Genomic DNA, 20,171 nt, shown 5'->3' with positions numbered 1-20,171 from the left:
AGGGTGTGTGTAGTATATAGGGGGTGTGTAGTATATAGAGGGTGTATGGTATATAGGGGGTGTATGGTATATAGGGTGTATGGTATATAGGGGGTGTATGGTATATAGGGGGTGTGTAGTATATAGGGTGTATGGTATATAGGGTGTATGGTATATAGGGGGTGTATGGTATATAGGGGGTGTGTAGTATATAGGGTGTATGGTATATAGGGGGTGTGTAGTATATAGGGTGTATGGTATATAGGGGGTGTATGGTATATAGGGGGTGTGTAGTATATAGGGGGTGTGTAGTATATAGGGTGTATGGTATATAGGGGGTGTATGGTATATAGGGGGTGTGTAGTATATAGGGGGTGTGTAGTATATAGGGTGTATGGTATATAGGGGGTGTGTAGTATATAGGGGGTGTATGGTATATAGGGGGTGTGTAGTATATAGGGTGTATGGTATATAGGGGGTGTGTAGTATATAGGGTGTATGGTATATAGGGGGTGTGTAGTATATAGGGTGTATGGTATATAGGGGGTGTGTAGTATATGGGGGGTGTATGGTATATAGGGGGTGTGTAGTATATAGAGGGTGTATGGTATATAGGGGGTGTATGGTATATTGGGGCAAAGTATAAAAGGAACAGAGATGCGTATTTATGACAAATGAATACATTTTATTGGTATTCACATGAATAAAACATGATTAAACCCCGTCTATTCCTCCCCGGACACGAGTCACTCCACGTGGTAATATCGGGTATATTCTTCTAGATGAATTAGATTTTGGGTTGATTTGATGTGTATACTATTTATTCTAATATATTTACACATCAGTTTATGACGTTCTTTCTCGTCGTGTGTTTAGTCCTGGGGCGGTTATGTGATGTACATCCATTCTGGGGGTTAATCATGTTTTAATGTGAATACCAATAAAATGTATTCATTTGTCATAAATACGCATCTCTTTCCTTTTATACTTTGATGCTAACTTCTAGATGTGTGACAATTATAGCATTTGTGCATTATTACCCTACACCTTAAAAAAGTTTATGGTATATAGGGGGTGTATGGTATATATAGGGGGTGTATGGTATATAGGGGGTGTATGGTATATAGGGGGTGTATGGTATATAGGGGGTGTATGGTATATAGCTGTGTATGGTATATAGGGGGTGTATGGTATATAGTGGTGTATGGTATATAGGGGGGTGTAGTATATAGCGGGTGTATGGTATATAGCAGTGTATGGTATATAGGGGGTGTATGGTATATAGCTGTGTATGGTATATAGGGGGTGTAGTGTATAGGGGGTGTATGGTATATAGGGGGTGTATGGTATATAGCTGTATATGGTATATAGGGGGTGTAGTATTTAGCGGGTGTATGGTATATAGCAGTATATGGTATATAGCGGTGTATGGTATATAGGGGGTGTATGGTATATAGGGGGTGTATGGTATATAGGGGGTGTATGGTATATAGGAGTGTATGGTATAAAGGGGGTGTATAGTATATAGCGGTGTATGGTATATAGGGGTATATGGTATAAATAGGGGTTGTATGGTATATAGGGGGTGTATGTTATATAGGGGGTGTATGTTATATAGGGGGTGTATGTTATATAGGGGGTGTATAGTATTTAGCGGTGTATGGTATATATAGGGAGTGTATAGTATATAGCGGTGTGTGGTATATATGGGATGTATGGTATATAGCGATGTATGGTATATAGTGCGGACAACCAATGGCAGAAGAGTGGAAGGGTCAGGGGGTTCTGGCACCTCCCCCTGCCCATGCATGTAAGTGGATCAGCTCCGGTACCCTCCGGCCTCCGCTGACATGGGATGGACACCATGGTAACCACATGGCCACGCCCCCAGTCATTCTGCACCGGCCCCGGATAGAGGGGGGAGCGCCCTGCACGGACCCCAAACTCTGCACCCAAGTCATAGGATGGGGCATATTTTCCGTTACGAGGTTAAATGCAGTGAAAACCCTTATTATATTGTGATCGGACATTTTTTCGGACGTGGCGATTCCTGATGTGTCTGTGATTTTTGCTGTTTATTTATATTTATATCAGTTCTAGGTTTAGGGGTTTTTTTATTATAATTTTTTTTATTTTTTTTTATAATTTTTACTATTTTTCATACCCCTTAGGTTGTCTGATCAATCCTATCATATACTACAGTATAGGGGGCAGTATAGGGGACAGTGTATGGGGCAGTATAGGGGACAGTGTATGGGGCAGTATAGGGGACAGTGTATGGGGCAGTATAGGGGACGGGGGCAGTATAGGGGACAGTGTATGGGGGCAGTATAGGGGACAGTATATGGGGACAGTATATGGGGGCAGTATAGGGGACAGTATATGGGGCAGTATAGGGGACAGTGTATGGGGCAGTATAGGGGGCAGTATAGGGGACAGTATATGGGGGCAGTATAGGGGACAGTGTATGGGGGCAGTATAGGGACAATATATGGGGCAGTATAGAGGACCGTATATGGGGCAGTATAGGGAACAGCGTATGGGGGCAGTATAGGGGACATTATATGGGGGCAGTATAGGGGACAGTATATGGGGGCAGTATAGGGGACATTATATGGGGGCAGTATAGGGGGCAGTATAGGGGACAGTGTATGGGGGCAGTATAGGGGACATTATATGGGGGCAGTATAGGGGACATTATATGGGGGCAGTATAGGGGACAGTGTATGGGGGCAGTATAGGGGACAGTATATGGGGGCAGTATAGGGGGCAGTATATGGGAGTAGTATAGGGGGCAGTATATGGAGGCAGTATAGGGGACAGTATATGGGTACAGTATAGGGGGCAGCATATGGGGATGTGCTATTAGCACATTGTAATGAATGAGGAGGAAAATCCCCATATGAATGGGTTAAAACGAGGCGGCCTCGGGTCTTTGGAAGAGGGAATTCTTGTTGCGTCCATTCCTTACCTGTCCTCCCACCGGCCGAGGTGCAGGTTCAGTAGGTGGGGGGGGGGCACATGGCGTCCCCATCGCTGTACCTCGGCAATGGTGGAAGAAGGGGAAGCAGGCTGAGGACATATCCGAGAAAGTAACACTGTATCCCCCCCGCCTGTAGGACCTTCCTGCACGTGTGGAATGGAGGGGTCCACATCCAGGCCTCCTGGATAGTCTGTCTGCAGCTGCTCACATCCCATGGAAGGGATGGTACAAAGGGTCCGGCGTTCTGTGTAAGGTTATTCATTGATCGGCCTCCCCTTTAAGGGTGGGTAACCTTTATGAACTTTGGGGATGGAGTAGAATACAGTAATTTGTCTAGTGTAGTGAAGGATTTTGTAGACCCACTACAATTTGCATATCGGCGTGGGCTGGGGGTAGATGATGCATTAATTAACCTGTTACACAGAGCATGTGCTCATCTTGAATCCCCTAAAACAGAAGTACGCTTGACTTTTTTGATTTTAGCAGCGCATTTAACACGATCATCCCAGCATTGCTAGAGTCTAAGCTTCAGGTTATGCAGATAGAACCGATTATGATCAAATGGCTGATGACTTATCTGCGCTGCAGACCACAGAGGGTCAGGTTGGGTGACACATGGTCTGATGAGGTGGTGTGCAGTACGGGGGCCCCCCAGGGTACTGTGTTAGCTCCCTTCTTGTTTATTCTGTATACCTCGGATTTTAGGAAAAACGATCCGGCCTGTTTTCTACAGAAATACTCGGATGATTCGGTAATGGTGGGCTGTATCACAGAGGGGGACGACGGTGAATATCGAGAGTCAGTGAATACTTTTACCGAATGGTGCAGCTCAAATGGTCTCGTATTCAATGTAACTAAGACGAAAGAATTGGTTATAGATTTTTCAAGGAAAAGGGGCGTTATGCCCAAACCGCTCACTATAGCAGGGACAGAAGTGGAGCAGGTTGGTAGCTATAAATATTTGGGCGTGATCACTGACAGTAAATTAAGCTGGCATGAGCATATTGATAAGGTCTCTAGACGTGCTAATAGTAATCTATTCTTTTTACGTAGACATAGGGCATTTGACATCCCGAGGACTATGATGGGCGGTTTCTATAACACGGTTATGGTGAGCGCATTTGCATTTGCCCTAGTGGCTTGGGGCAACTGTATTTCTAGTAGGGATTGTCAAAGGATGAATAAAATAATTAAGAAAGCCTCCTCCATAGTGGTTTGCAATTTGATCGATGGGAAAAACTTGTACAGTGCGGGATAATAAGGAAATTGGAAAAATTAGAAATAATAGTGACCACCCCCTGCACGGCGCGCTGCAGGCACAGGTCAGTGGTTTCAGCTCCCGTTTATTCCCTTGCGCTGCAGGTCGGAGAGATTCAAAAAGACGTTTATACCGGCCGCTCTCGAGCTGTCAAATATCGCAATAGGGGTAACATAGGAATGTTTTAGAAAATAAGACTATTGGAAATATGGGTTCCATTTTATTACTTTTATAATCTATTTAACTAATTATTCACTTATGTGTATTGGTGCTTTTACTCTGTCTTATTGTATATGTGTTCCTTTTTATGTGAGTTTTTATATATGTGCTGTCTTGTCAATTTTATGTATTGCTGAGGTGACACCTTAAATGCCCTTCTGGATAATAAAGTATTATTATTATTAATTTGAGGATGTTTCTGGAACATAAATCTATGTTCTGACTCAGAGATTGGACTCTGTGCCTGTGCCGGGTCCAGAATGCTCCTGGGTTCCTCCCTGAATGCAGTCGTCGGACATTTCTTCGTGTTCCCACCCTGGTCCGATGGTTTTATGACGATGGTGGGATCATTCGCCTTCTGAAATCTGATACTGACATTTCTTTGGATTCAATGTTTTCAGACCCTTTGTAACAAATTCCATAAATAGATGAATCTGTGCTGAATACCCTATGGGGGGGGGGGGGGCACTGGGGCTTCTCGGTGTGAGTTCGGTGAATGGACCTTTCCCTTCCTCCTGGTTCTCGGTTGGAGAAGCTCCTGGTATCTCCTTCCTCTCCCTTCCTCCTGGTATCTCCTTCCTCTTCCTTCTCTCCCTTCCTCCTGGTATCTCCTTCCTCTTCCTTCCTCTCCCTTCCTCCTGGTATCTCCTTCCTCTTCCTTCCTCTCCTTCCTCCTGGTATCTCCTTCCTCTTCCTTCCTCTCCCTTCCTCCTGGTATCTCCTTCCTCTTCCTTCCTCTCCTTCCTCCTGGTATCTCCTTCCTCTTCCCTTCCTCTCCCTTCCTCCTGGTTCTCGGTTGGAGAAGCTCCTGGTATCTCCTTCCTCTCCCTCCTCCTGGTCTCCTTCCTCTTCTTCCTCTCCCTTCCTCCTGGTATCTCCTTCCTCTTCCTTCCTCTCCCTTCCTCCTGGTATCTCCTTCCTCTTCCTTCCTCTCCCTTCCTCCTGGTATCTCCTTCCTCTTCCTTCCTCTGGTATCTCCTTCCTCTTCCTTCCTCCTGGTATCTCCTTCCTCTTCCTTCCTCTCCCCTTCCTCCTGGTATCTCCTTCCTCTTCCTTCCTCTCCCTTCCTCCTGGTATCTCCTTCCTCTTCCTTCCTCTCCTTCTCCTGGTATCTCCTTCCTCTTCCTTCCTCTCCCTTCCTCCTGGTATCTCCTTCCTCTTCCTTCCTCTTCCTTCCTCCTGGTATCTCCTTCCTCTCCCTTCCTCCTGGTATCTCCTTCCTCTCCCTTCCTCCTGGTATCTCCTTCTCTTCCTTCCTCTCCCTTCCTCCTGGTATCTCCTTCCTCTTCCTTCCTCTCCCTTCCTCCTGGTATCTCCTTCCTCTTCCTTCCTCTCCCTTCCTCCTGGTATCTCCTTCCTCTCCCTTCCTCCTGGTATCTCCTTCCTCTTCCTTCCTCCTGGTATCTCCTTCCTCTTCCTTCCTCTCCCTTCCTCCTGGTATCTCCTTCCTCTTCCTTCCTCTCCCTTCCTCCTGGTATCTCCTTCCTCTTCCTTCCTCCTGGTATCTCCTTCCTCTTCCTTCCTCTCCCTTCCTCCTGGTATCTCCTTCCTCTTCCTTCCTCCTGGTATCTCCTTCCTCTTCCTTCCTCCTGGTATCTCCTTCCTCTTCCTTCCTCTCCCTTCCTCCTGGTATCTCCTTCCTCTTCCTTCCTCCTGGTATCTCCTTCCTCTTCCTTCCTCTTCCTTCCTCCTGGTATCTCCTTCCTCTCCCTTCCTCCTGGTATCTCCTTCCTCTTCCTTCCTCTCCCTTCCTCCTGGTATCTCCTTCCTCTTCCTTCCTCTCCCTTCCTCCTGGTATCTCCTTCCTCTTCCTTCCTCCTGGTATCTCCTTCCTCTTCCTTCCTCTCCCCTTCCTCCTGGTATCTCCTTCCTCTTCCTTCCTCTCCCTTCCTCCTGGTATCTCCTTCCTCTTCCTTCCTCCTGGTATCTCCTTCCTCTTCCTTCCTCCTGGTATCTCCTTCCTCTTCCTTCCTCCTGGTATCTCCTTCCTCTTCCTTTCCTCCTGGTATCTCCTTCCTCTTCCTTCCTCTCCCTTCCTCCTGGTATCTCCTTCCTCTTCCTTCCTCTCCCTTCCTCCTGGTATCTCCTTCCCTCTTCCTTCTCTCCCTTCCTCCTGGTATCTCCTTCCTCTTCCTTCCTCCTGGTATCTCCTTCCTCTTCCTTCCTCCTGGTATCTCCTTCCTCTTCCTTCCTCTCCTTCCTCCTGGTATCTCCTTCCTCTTCCTTCCTCTCCCTTCCTCCTGGTATCTCCTTCCTCTTCCTTCCTCCTGGTATCTCCTTCCTCTTCCTTCCTTTCCTTTCCTCCTGGTATCTCCTTCTCTTCCTTCCTCTCCCTTCCTCCTGGTATCTCCTTCCTCTCCCTTCCTCCTGGTATCTCCTTCCTCTTCCTTCCTCTCCTTCCTCCTGGTATCTCCTTCCTCTCCCCTTCCTCCTGGTATCTCCTTCCTCTTCCTTCCTCTCCCTTCCTCCTGGTATCTCCTTCTTCTTCCTTCCTCTCCCTTCCTCCTGGTATCTCCTTCCTCTCCCTTCCTCCTGGTATCTCCTTCCTCTCCCTTCCTCCTGGTATCTCCTTCCTCTTCCTTCCTCTCCCTTCCTCCTGGTATCTCCTTCCTCTTCCTTCCTCTCCCTTCCTCCTGGTATCTCCTTCTTCTTCCTTCCTCTCCCTTCCTCCTGGTATCTCCTTCTTCCTTCCTCTCCCTTCCTCCTGGTATCTCCTTCCTCTTCCTTCCTCCTGGTATCTCCTTCCTCTTCCTTCCTTTCCTTTCCTCCTGGTATCTCCTTCCTCTTCCTTCCTCTCCCTTCCTCCTGGTATCTCCTTCCTCTCCCTTCCTCCTGGTATCTCCTTCCTCTTCCTTCCTCTCCCTTCCTCCTGGTATCTCCTTCCTCTCCCTTCCTCCTGGTATCTCCTTCCTCTTCCTTCCTCTCCCTTCCTCCTGGTATCTCCTTCTTCTTCCTTCCTCTCCCTTCCTCCTGGTATCTCCTTCCTCTCCCTTCCTCCTGGTATCTCCTTCCTCTCCCTTCCTCCTGGTATCTCCTTCCTCTTCCTTCCTCTCCCTTCCTCCTGGTATCTCCTTCCTCTTCCTTCCTCTCCCTTCCTCCTGGTATCTCCTTCTTCTTCCTTCCTCTCCCTTCCTCCTGGTATCTCCTTCTTCCTTCCTCTCCCTCCTCCTGGTATCTCCTTCCTCTTCCTTCCTCTCCCTTCCTCCTGGTATCTCCTTCCTCTTCCTTCCTCTCCCTTCCTCCTGGTATCTCCTTCCTCTTCCTTCCTCTCCCTTCCTCCTGGTATCTCCTTCCTCTTCCTTCCTCTCCCTTCCTCCTGGTATCTCCTTCCTCTCCCTTCCTCCTGGTATCTCCTTCCTCTCCCTTCCTCCTGGTATCTCCTTCCTCTCCCTTCCTCCTGGTATCTCCTTCCTCTCCCTTCCTCCTGGTATCTCCTTCCTCTTCCTTCCTCTCCCTTCCTCCTGGTATCTCCTTCTCTTCCTTCCTCTCCCTTCCTCCTGGTATCTCCTTCCTCTCCCTTCCTCCTGGTATCTCCTTCCTCTTCCTTCCTCTCCCTTCCTCCTGGTATCTCCTTCCTCTCCCTTCCTCCTGGTATCTCCTTCCTCTCCCTTCCTCCTGGTATCTCCTTCCTCTCCCTTCCTCCTGGTATCTCCTCCTCTCCCTTCCTCCTGGTATCTCCTTCCTCTTCCTTCCTCTTTTAATTAAGTGATGAAAGGTTCTTCCTCTGTCTGCCCCTTGGTGGCTTCGGTGGGAACATTACTAGGGGGGGGCAGAGGGCACATTACTGGGGGGGGGCAGAGGGCACATTACTGGGTGGGGGGGCAGAGGGCACATTACTGGGTGGGGGGCAGAGGGCACATTACTGGGTGGGGGGCAGAGGGCACATTACTGGGTGGGGGGCAGAGGGCACAGTACTGGGTGGGGGCAGAGGGCACAGTACTGGGTTGGGGGCAGAGGGCACATTACTGGGGGGGGCAGAGGGCACATTACTGGGGGGGGCAGAGGGCACATTACTGGGGGGGGGGCAGAGGGCACATTACTGGGGGGGGGGGGCAGAGGGCACATTACTGGGGGGGGGCAGAGGGCACATTACTGGGGGGGGCAGAGGGCACATTACTGGGGGGGGGGCAGAGTGCACATTACTGGGGGGGGGCAGAGGGCACATTACGGGGGGGGGCAGAGGGCACATTACGGGGGGGGGCAGAGGGCACATTAGGGGGGGGGGGCAGAGGGCACCATACGGGGGGGCAGAGGCACATTCAGGGGGGGCAGAGAGCACATACTAGGGGGGCAGAGAGCACATTACTAGGGGGGGCAGAGAGCACATTACTAGGGGGGGCAGAGAGCACATTACTAGGGGGGGCAGAGAGCACATTACTAGGGGGGGCAGAGAGCACATTACTAGGGGGGGCAGAAGCACATTACTAGGGGGGGCAGAGAGCACATTACTAGGGGGGGCAGAGAGCACATTACTAGGGGGGCAGAGAGCACATTACTAGGGGGCAGAGAGCACTTACTAGGGGGGGCAGAGAGGCACATTACTAGGGGGGGCAGAGAGCACATTACTAGGGGGGGCAGAGAGCACATTACTAGGGGGGGCAGAGAGCACATTACTAGGGGGGGCAGAGAGCACATTACTAGGGGGGCAGAGAGCACATTACTAGGGGGGCAGAGAGCACATTACTAGGGGGGGCAGAGAGCACATTACTGGGGGGGGGCAGAGGGCACATTACTGGGTGGGGGGCAGAGGGCACATTACTGGGTGGGGGGCAGAGGGCACATTACTGGGTGGGGGGCAGAGGGCACATACTGGGGGCAGAGGCACATTACTGTGGGGGGGCAGAGGGCACATACTGTGGGGGGGGCAGAGGGCACATTACTGTGGGGGGGGCAGAGGGCACATTACTGTGGGGGGGCATAGTGCACATTACTGTGGGGGGGCATAGTGCACATTACTGGGGGGGGGGGGGCAGAGGGCACATTACTGGTGGGGGGGCATAGTGCACATTACTGGGGGGGGGGCCAGAGGGCACATTACTGTGGGGGGGGGGCAGAGGGCACATTACTGTGGGGGGGGGCAGAGGGCACATTACTGTGGGGGGGGCATAGTGCACATTACTGGGTGGGGGCAGAGGGCACATTACTGGGGGCAGAGGGCACATTACTGGGGTGGGGGGCAGAGGGTACATTACTGGGGGGCATAGTGCACATTACTGGGGGCATAGTGCACATTACTGGGGAGGCAGAGGGCACATTACTGGGGGGCATAGTGCACATTACTGGGGGGGAGCAGAGGGCACATTACTGGGGGGGAGCAGAGGGCACATTACTGGGTGGGGGGCAGAGGGCACATTACTGGGTGGGGGGCAGAGGGCACATTACTGGGTGGGGGGGCAGAGGGCACATTACTGGGGTGGGGGGCAGAGGGCACATTACTGGGGGGGGGGCAGAGGGCACATTACTGGGTGGGGGGCAGAGGCACATTACTGGGGGGGGGCAGAGGGCACATTACTGGGTGGGGGGCAGAGGGCACATTACTGGGTGGGGGGCAGAGGGCACATTACTGGGTGGGGGGCAGAGGCACATTACTGTGGGGGGGGCAGATGGCACATTACTGTGGGGGGGGCAGAGGGCACATTACTGTGGGGGGGGCAGAGGGCACATTACTGTGGGGGGGCAGAGGGCACATTACTGTGGGGGGGGGCAGAGGGCACATTACTGTGGGGGGGCAGAGGGCACATTACTGTGGGGGGGCAGAGGGCACATTACTGGGGGGGGGGCAGAGGGCACATTACTGTGGGGGGGGCAGAGGGCACATTACTGTGGGGGGGGGCATAGTGCACATTACTGGGGGGGGCAGAGGGCACATTACTGGGTGGGGGGCAGAGGGCACATTACTGGGGGCAGAGGGCACATTACTGGGTGGGGGGCAGAGGGCACATTACTGGGGGGCATAGTGCACATTACTGGGGGAGGCCAGAGGGCACATTACTGGGGGCATAGTGCACATTACTGGGGGGAGCAGAGGGCACATTACTGGGGGGCAGAGGGCACATTACTGGGTGGGGGCAGAGGGCACATTACTGGGTGGGGGCAGAGGGCACATTACTGGGTGGGGGGCAGAGGCACATTACTGGGTGGGGGGCAGAGGGCACATTACTGGGGGGGGGCAGAGGGCACATTACTGGGGGGGGGCAGAGGGCACATTACTGTGGGGGGGGCAGAGGGCACATTACTATGGGGGGGGCAGAGGGCACATTACTGTGGGGGGGGCATAGTGCACATTACTGGGGGGGGGCAGAGGGCACATTACTGTGGGGGGCAGAGGGCACTTAACTGTGGGGGGCATAGTGCACATTACTGGGGGGAGGCAGAGGGCACATTACTGGGGGGGGGCAGAGGGCACATTACTGGGGGGGGGCAGAGGGCACATTACTGGGGGGGGGCAGAGGGCACATTACTGTGGGGGGGCATAGTGCACATTACTGGGGGGGGCAGAGGGCACATTACTGTGGGGGGGGCATAGTGCACATTACTGGGGGGGGGCAGAGGGCACATTACTGGGGGGGGCAGAGGGCACATTACTGGGGGGGGGCAGAGGGCACATTACTGGGTGGGGGGCAGAGGGCACATTACTGGGGGGCAGAGGGCACATTACTAGGTGGGGGGCAGAGGGCACATTACTGGGGGGGCAGAGGGCACATTACTGGGGGGGCAGAGGGCACATTACTGGGGGGCAGAGGGCACATTACTGGGGGAGGCAGAGGGCACATTACTGGGGGGCATAGTGCACATTACTGGGGGGCATAGTGCACATTACTGGGGGGGAGCAGAGGGCACATTACTGGGTGGGGGGCAGAGGGCACATTACTGGGTTGGGGGCAGAGGGCACATTACTGGGTGGGGGGCAGAGGGCACATTACTGGGTGGGGGGCACAGGGCACATTACTGGGGGGGGGGCACAGGGCACATTACTGGGGGGGGGCACAGGGCACATTACTGGGGGGGGCAGAGGGCACATTACTGGGGGGGGCAGAGGGCACATTACTGTGGGGGGGGGCAGAGGGCACATTACTGTGGGGGGGCATAGTGCACATTACTGGGGGGGGGCAGAGGGCACATTACTGTGGGGGGGCATAGTGCACATTACTGGGGGGGGGGCAGAGGGCACATTACTGTGGGGGGGCAGAGGGCACATTACTGTGGGGGGGGGCATAGTGCACATTACTGGGGGGGGCATAGTGCACATTACTGTGGGGGGGCAGAGGGCACATTACTGTGGGGGGGCACAGGGCACATTACTGGGGGGGGCATAGTGCACATTACTGGGGGGGCAGAGGGCACATTACTGTGGGGGGGCAGAGGGCACAGTTTTTGGGAAAAAAAATAACTTTTTTTTTTATCTTCCCAATTGGCTGCAATGAAACAGAAAGTGAATAATGTGATGTGTAAATATTTCCCGTCCCCTCAGTTATTTCTGTGTCACTTTCTCCTCTCCTCCTGCAGGTTCCCAGCGATTGTCTTCTGTTATCTGACAACTGGTGAGTATTCATGTTATACCAGCAGCATAATAATATATCAAGATGTGTATATGTGTGTCTATGTATGTATATATATATATATATATATAACACCGGGAGATACAGCTAGTGTGTGTGTGTGTGTGTATATGTGTGTCTATGTATGTATATATATATATATAACACCGGGAGATATAGCTAGTGTGTGTGTGTGTGTATATGTATGTATATGTGTGTCTATGTATGTATATATATAACACCGGGAGATACAGCTAGTGTGTGTGTGTGTATATATATATATGACTTGTCTTTGTCATGGTCTTTGTCAGTCTTCAGGTCGGCTGTTGGGCTTGTGGGTGTCCTGAATGGTTCCGTGGAGTTACCGTGTCTGCACCACCAGTTGCCGGGCCCCATAGAGGAGATTGATGTCTACTGGCAGATGAAGAAGGAGCCAAACCCTTTGGTGGTGGCAGTGGCCTTACATGGAAAGGTGGACCCCACACATGTGAGTGAGATATTCAGAGGCCGCTCGCATCTCAATCCTAATGGGCTGCATGCCGGAAACTTCAACCTCAGACTTAACAACCTATCCCTACATGATAGGGGCACCTACCAATGCATCATCCTGTGGAGTCCCTCCTTTACAAGCAACATCAGTGAGACAACGGTGGAGCTGGAGGTGACGGGTGAGGATGCAACTTTACCTTTATCTAAACCTCTTGAGAACGTCTCCCCTTCATCTCCATCTCTTGAGAACGTCTCCCCTTCATCTCCATCTCATGAGAACGTCTCCCCTTCATCTCCATCTCATGAGAACGTCTCCCCTTCATCTCCATCTCTTGAGAACGTCTCACCTTCATCTCCATCTCATGAGATCGTCTCCCCTTCATCTCCATTTCCATCTCTTGAGAACGTCTCCCCTTCATCTCCATCTCTTGAGAACGTCTCCCCTTCATCTCCATCTCTTGAGAACGTCTCCCCTTCATCTCCATCTCTTGAGAACGTCTCCCCTTCATCTCCATCTCTTGAGAACGTCTCCCCTTCATCTCCATCTCTTGAGAACGTCTCCCCTTCATCTCCATCTCATGAGAACGTCTCCCCTTCATCTCCATCTCTTGAGAACGTCTCCCCTTCATCTCCATTTCCATCTTTTGAGAACGTCTCCCCTTCATCTCCATCTCTTGAGAACGTCTCCCCTTCATCTCCATCTCTTGAGAACGTCTCCCCTTCATCTCCATCTCTTGAGAACGTCTCCCCTTCATCTCCATCTCTTGAGAACGTCTCCCCTTCATCTCCATCTCTTGAGAACGTCTCCCCTTCATCTCCATTTCCATCTCTTGAGAACGTCTCCCCTTCATCTCCATTTCCATCTTTTGAGAACGTCTCCCCTTCATCTCCATCTCTTGAGAACGTCTCCCCTTCATCTCCATCTCTTGAGAACGTCTCACCTTCATCTCCATCTCTTGAGAACGTCTCACCTTCATCTCCATCTCTTGAGAACGTCTCCCCTTCATCTCCATCTCTTGAGAACGTCTCACCTTCATCTCCATCTCTTGAGAACGTCTCCCCTTCATCTCCATCTCTTGAGAACGTCTCCCCTTCATCTCCATCTCCATCTCTTGAGAACGTCTCCCCTTCATCTCCATCTCCATCTCTTGAGAACGTCTCCCCTTCATCTCCATCTCCATCTCTTGAGAACGTCTCCCCTTCATCTCCATCTCTTGAGAATGTCTCCCCTTCATCTCCATCTCTTGAGAACGTCTCCCCTTCATCTCCATCTCTTGAGAACGTCTCCCCTTCATCTCCATCTCTTGAGAACGTCTCACCTTCATCTCCATCTCTTGAGAACGTCTCACCTTCATCTCCATCTCTTGAGAACGTCTCACCTTCATCTCCATCTCATGAGAACGTCTCACCTTCATCTCCATCTCATGAGAACGTCTCCCCTTCATCTCCATCTCTTGAGAACGTCTCCCCTTCATCTCCATCTCTTGAGAACGTCTCCCCTTCATCTCCATCTCTTGAGAACGTCTCCCCTTCATCTCCATCTCCATCTCTTGAGAACGTCTCACCTTCATCTCCATCTCTTGAGAACGTCTCCCCTTCATCTCCATCTCTTGAGAACGTCTCCCCTTCATCTCCATCTCTTGAGAACGTCTCCCCTTCATCTCCATCTCTTGAGAACGTCTCCCCTTCATCTCCATCTCTTGAGAACGTCTCCCCTTCATCTCCATCTCTTGAGAACGTCTCCCCTTCATCTCCATTTCCATCTCTTGAGAACGTCTCCCCTTCATCTCCATCTCTTGAGAACGTCTCCCCTTCATCTCCATCTCTTGAGAACGTCTCCCCTTCATCTCCATCTCTTGAGAACGTCTCCCCTTCATCTCCATCTCTTGAGAACGTCTCACCTTCATCTCCATCTCCATCTCTTGAGAACGTCTCCCCTTCATCTCCATCTCTTGAGAACGTCTCCCCTTCATCTCCATCTCTTGAGAACGTCTCCCCTTCATCTCCATCTCCATCTCTTGAGAACGTCTCACCTTTACCTTCACCTCATGACCAAGTCTCCCTTTAACCAAAATCCTTACCTCACCTTTTGAGTCGAACTCTGTTTTACCTCCACCCCAAGAGCAGATCTTACCTTTATCTGCAGATTTCCTTCTCACTTTCACCTTTATCCTGACTTGCGAGCACAGGACGACCTTCCCTTCACCTCCTCCTTCTCTCACCAGCGGAAACCTTTACCTTACTGTCAATTCTTTCTTACATTTAGGCTCTAATATAAGCTCTATTCTCCACCTCAGAGAAGGTCTCACCCACACACAACCTTCAACCCTCATACTTTCTATCTGCAGCTGAATTCAGTATCCCGGTGGTGGAAACGCCTTCAGTAAGGAACCTACAACATGGCCAGGAGCTGACCCTGAACTGCACATCAAAGGGAGGACTGGAGGAGCCAAGAATAGCCTGGATAAATGCTCATGATGGGAAAGAGGTGCCGGATGGTCACATCCACCAGTATGTTCTATGGGATGGGGACCTGATTAATGTGACCAGCACAATCACCCTCAACATGACATCCAACATCAGCATCCAATGTGTCATCATTACGAGGAATGGAAATCTGACATCCCTGACATGTGAGTCCATGACTACCCCAAGTATCAGAGGTGTCACCTCTACAGGAGAGAAAGTCCCATAAAGGCCCAAGCTGCTCCCATGAGGCTCTCCAAGTTGTCCAGAAGAGGAACATGCAAGCCTTAGTCCCCTGGATAACATCTCCAGGAATAGAAGGTCTAAATCTTATCAATGTTTGGTGAGAGCCCCCGACCACCAGAGAACAGTATCATAGCTCCCAACCGTCCCGCTCGGTTGGGAGAATGTCCCGATTATTCCCTTGTTGTCCCTCCTCCGAGTTCTGCCCCCGGCACCTCCCATAGCCCAGGGAACACACAGAGCCCTCTCTCCTCTCGCTGTCAGGTCCCTTAGGGCTGTTGTATGAATGGAGCTCCAGCACAGGCTGCTGCCACATGCCGGGAGCCCCCAGGGCAGGACCATCTTATCAGCGCTGCTGCAGCTCACCCGTTCTGCTATCACTTGTGTTACTGCCCTCCTTCCTTACTGAACTTCAGCCCGGGAAGACAGAGAAGATGCAGCAGAGCCGGGAGTGCACAGAAGATGTAGTGTGAGGTCAGGTCCTCGTGTAGACAAGCAGCAGCTAAAGTGTTAAATACTTCACTTTTTCCCATACACCCCCTGCCAAATAATATCCCCCAATCCCCTCAGTGCCGGCTCTTCCGCTATCCAGATGTACCTTAACCCCTTCCCACTGAGGATCTTTTGGCGAGAGCGTTCTGTACGTCGCTGCTCGGTGCTGTGGGTGGTGTCATTTTTGCGGGATGAGATGACGTTTTCATTTATAACAATTTGGGGACTGTAAGACTAGTTGGTTGCTTTTTCTTAAAATGGCAAAGAAGTGGCGTTCTGGATATTTGGCCGCCATTTGCCATTACAGGGTCCACCGACGAGAAAAAGCTTTCTTAAATACTTATAGATCGAGACTTTTGGGACGTAACATGTTTCTGATTTTTATTATTTTTATATATGTTCTACGGTAAAGACCTGGCCCATTGTATCGGATCTGCAGAAATGCCAAGTCCTGGAGTGTTATACGGACATGGCAACTGCTTGTGGCTTCCCGATGACATCACGCCCGTTGCCAGCAGCTATCCGGAGTGTTTGCTGCATTATGCAGCTGATGCACCAGGACCTTGGGGAACGGTATGGTGCGGCAAAGGGTTAAAGGACATGTACCATCAGAATCCCTCACCTCCCCATCCCCTGGTGCTGTGCAAGGACTCCCTGACATGATGCTTACTGCTGCAGTGTGGCCTCAGCAGATTTTGGGTGTGGTTAGGGGCGTGGCCAGTGTGTGGCTTAGGGGGGTTCACCGCAGTGCGCCATGTGCTCCACCATGTGCTCTTTCTCATCTAGATACATTTTTGAAAGTTTATTTTTTTGAAGTTTTGAAAGTTATGAAATATCCCTATAATACTCTTCCACACCCACCCCTTCACCCTCCCCTCCCCAGCACACCCACCCCTTCACCCCCCCATCCCCCCCGATGTCTTGCGGCTCAGCCTTCAGGACAGAGGCCGCTCAGACGTCTTTTCTCTCTCCTCAGGGAAGGTGGAAGCTCGGGAGAAGGAGACGTCTGGTCCCGGGGTCCTCGCTGTGTCTCTCATCACTGGGGGGTTAGTGGCTGTGCTCCTCGCGGTCGTAGTGGTTAGATGGCGGCGCATGCACCGCTTCCCATCATATGAAGGTGAGATAATTCCCGTATCCTATGGGACCCCTCAGAAGCGAGGCCTGTGTCTTCTCCAGGGACCCTCACACCAGGGGTCGCCATGTAAATCATAGAGGTGTCCATGTGTGACGGTACACGGGGACTTCTGCCCCTGACACGGCTCCTCACCGGGGGAGGGACACGTGGAGGCTTTTGGGGTCTCCTGGTCTACATCTATATAGAATGTTCTCCCGCCACGCGGAGGGGGGGGGGTTTACGTGAACTGAGTTTTGTCTGTAGCTTTTCTTGTCTTCTCATTATCTCCATGTCTTTCACTTCAAGCTCCAACGACTCAAATGTCTGATCTACAACGAGGATGAAGAGACCCCACAGAACTGACCACCACAGAACTGACCACCACAACTCTTCAAGGGGTCCGAGCCTGAATATCCTAAGCCAAGAAGAAGTCCGGGGCCTTCAGCCATAAACAGGAGCGGCAGGGGGACGCAGGAGCGGCAGAGGACACAGGAGTGGCCATTGTCCAAGGAAGGGCTATTGTCCGGCCCTAACGTTACAATAGTGAACACCCAATCCAACCACCAGTAACTCACTGTAGGACTGCAGAACAGTAATATACAGAGCGATGGGGGGTAGGTGGGAAGGGGGGGGGGGGGGGTTAATGGAGCCCTACAATGAATAATCAGAGGGATAGAGAGGAGGTGAAGCCTCGGGGTATAGAAAACCCAGAGTGTGTCTCCGTCCATAATCAGAGGTCACAACCAGACAGCAGACGAGAGGGGTGACCAGAAAACAAAGCAGAAGTTAGACAGGGGGGAGGGGGGGGGGGACCAAATCAATGGCAGAGAATCTCAGCCCCAAGGAAGCTTTGTAGATTCCTATTAAGAAGATTGAGAGAAGGCTGAAAACCATTTTACCTACCTCTCAGCCCACGCTACAGACAGGAGACGTGAGGGGGTCATGGGGAGTCACATTAGGGCCTGACGCCCCTCGTGGGGGGTGGGGTGGGGGGCAATACTCTTCTTTATGAGCAGATACTAATTAACACTTTTGCTACTGCGATTTCTAAATATTTAGCAAGATATGGAATCAGTGACCCCCAATCACCTTGTATGAATGTACCTGCCACATGTCAGGGGGCGCTCTGCACACCCCCAGCTATTAAATTGTTATTTATCTTTTATTAAAAAATGCACAAAAATTGTTATTGGCGGCAAAAAATGTGACCGGAGCAGAAAATGATCTGCACAGCATCTAAGTAAACCTGGGAGATAACACAGAGGCCTCCTGCACACAGGATGGGATCGGGAAATCATTGCCTCTTAGTCCCATGCAAGGCAGCTCCCTGTACAGCAAGCCTGACTTTCAGGAAGCTTAACCAGTCTATTCCAAAAAGATCGGATTCCCAGCTGCGTCACTGCCATGAGACGTCCCAGACTCTACAACACAATGAAATGCTCCATCACCCATGGGTGATATGAATTACAGCGAGGAGCGGGTGGGGAATTCACAGGACAGACGGACAGGGGAGAAGGGCTCCTTGACCTTTCCTCTACCATCGACTTAAGGTAAAGTTGAAGACTCCTGCAGCGTGGTCTTTGCCGTCACGTCCTTATGTTGGGGCTCAGTCATCCTCATCTCTGTCTTCCTTTCTGTCCAGAATTGAATAATCTCTCAGTTGAGGAGCAGCCATGGTGTTAGTGCTGGATAGACAGAGTCCTGTCAACTTTTATAATTATGTTAATGAGGCAGCTCTGGGAACTGCCTCCGTTGTCTTTCAGGCTCATTAGCCTAATTTATAAAGTTGATGTTAGAAGGTTGGAGGCCACGGATAACAGATATAAGAGGATCCCACGGTCCCGGGGCCTGGAGCTATGAGCATTGTCCCGGGTTTAGCAACATGGATTTTGATGGTAATTTCCTCCCTCCAGATGGCGCTCTCTCACACAGCAGGGACCTGCTATAGAACCATTAAAGGTCCCAATGTAAGGGAAGGTGTAGTCCCACTTATCCCATCCGAGGTCCTACCATAGGGGAAGGAGACGGAAGCGAGACATGGACCTTCCGGCAGAGGTGGTGACAGAGTCCTGCACACAGCCACAAACAAAAGAAATGCAGAGCCAGTCGAAGATGTTGGGGACACTGTTACCCCCCTTAAGCAGCTTTTTCATCATGACCACAGTGTGCAGGAGCAGAACTTTCCCCTCCAAGGAGAGTTGCTTGTGGACCCACAGTGCGATTCTTGTGTGGACTTTGGAGAAGCCTTCGTACCAGGACTCCAGGGCTCAAGTCCAGTTGGACGGTGAAGAGAGTAGAAGACACAAGCTGCCAGTCTCCGAAAAGCATTCTGCCTTCTTGCAGTTGACCCTCGGGTCCTGGACCCAGTTCTCTCTAATCTATTGGATTCTGTGAGTAGCTCTACAATGCAAACAATAAAAAGAGGTGAAAATGGCCGGAGAGGACAGGGAAGGGGTCCGTCTTCCAGGTGTTTACCAACACTGTGCTGCGGATGTCAAGCTACCCACAAAGGTATTGAACATCTTACCCAGACCAAACATAGGCATTTCCCTGCCCCTGAGCTCTACGGTGGCAGCTTCCGATGTACGGCACCGCATCTCTCACGAGGACTAAGCTGTCAGTGATTCTGTACACGATGGACGATCTCTCCAGTGATGACCTTTAAACTGTAAGCCGGCACCTTGGCCAAGCTCCTGTAGTCCACATTGAGATGGGAAACCAGTTCCTGAGGTCACACCCATCTCCCTTCCACTTATACAGGATCGTTACTTCCTCCAATGACAGTGGCATTCTGCTCCAGCAGGTCCGGGCAGATGAGGTCCTCGAGTGCTACACATAGCTCAGCCAGACAACCATCACTGAGTGGCAGAGAGCAGCTCATCTCCTGAGAACATCAGCCAACCATTTCACTGGTGATTGAACCTTCTGCGTGTAAAGCGGACACGACGACCGCCATACTAAGAAACAACTTGTACACAGCTCTGTTTTCATGTGTTTGCAACTCTTCAGAACAGTACAGGGAACGGATTTAGATGAGTAACTTACTGACTAGGTTCGGGAAATAAGGCTGCCTCTCCACTAGGGAATTCTGGGAAATATGCAAATACATTTTCTAGGAAGGGAAACGTCAAAGGCCTATCAGCTAAAACAGTTTCTTACACTGTACTGAAGAGATGCAAACACTCGGAAACAGCGGCGGCTCAGCACTCGCTGCAGATCAGCGCAATCTTCTCCAAGGCCTCAGTCATTGTCCGTGTGATCCCCTCACCTACAACTTCCTGTTTCATCAATAAAATCCCATCCAAGACCTACAGTGTGTATACTTACATTTCCCAGATGTTTTTACATTTAAAATCAACATAATTGTAACATTTTACACAGAGATCACAT

General features: G+C 51.2%; 1 protein-coding gene across 1 annotated transcript in view; it reads left to right on the top strand.

Moving 5' to 3' along the window:
* Window positions 1–20,023, top strand: part of LOC140110362 (ICOS ligand-like) — a 35,908-nt gene extending 15,885 nt beyond the window's left edge. Inside the window, exons 2-6 of the mRNA XM_072132190.1 lie at window positions 11,946–11,980; window positions 12,289–12,645; window positions 14,815–15,099; window positions 16,644–16,784; window positions 17,088–20,023. Coding sequence (XP_071988291.1) covers window positions 11,946–11,980; window positions 12,289–12,645; window positions 14,815–15,099; window positions 16,644–16,784; window positions 17,088–17,125 — 856 coding nt within the window. The 3' untranslated portion in view covers window positions 17,126–20,023. The remainder of the gene's footprint in view (window positions 1–11,945; window positions 11,981–12,288; window positions 12,646–14,814; window positions 15,100–16,643; window positions 16,785–17,087) is intronic.
* The last annotated feature ends 148 nt before the right edge of the window (window positions 20,024–20,171 follow it).

Source organism: Engystomops pustulosus, unplaced genomic scaffold (assembly GCF_040894005.1).
Source record: "Engystomops pustulosus unplaced genomic scaffold, aEngPut4.maternal MAT_SCAFFOLD_263, whole genome shotgun sequence".
NCBI lineage: Eukaryota > Metazoa > Chordata > Amphibia > Anura > Leptodactylidae > Engystomops > Engystomops pustulosus.
Note: the sequence above shows the minus strand (reverse complement) of the source record. Positions and strands in the feature narration are given on the sequence as shown.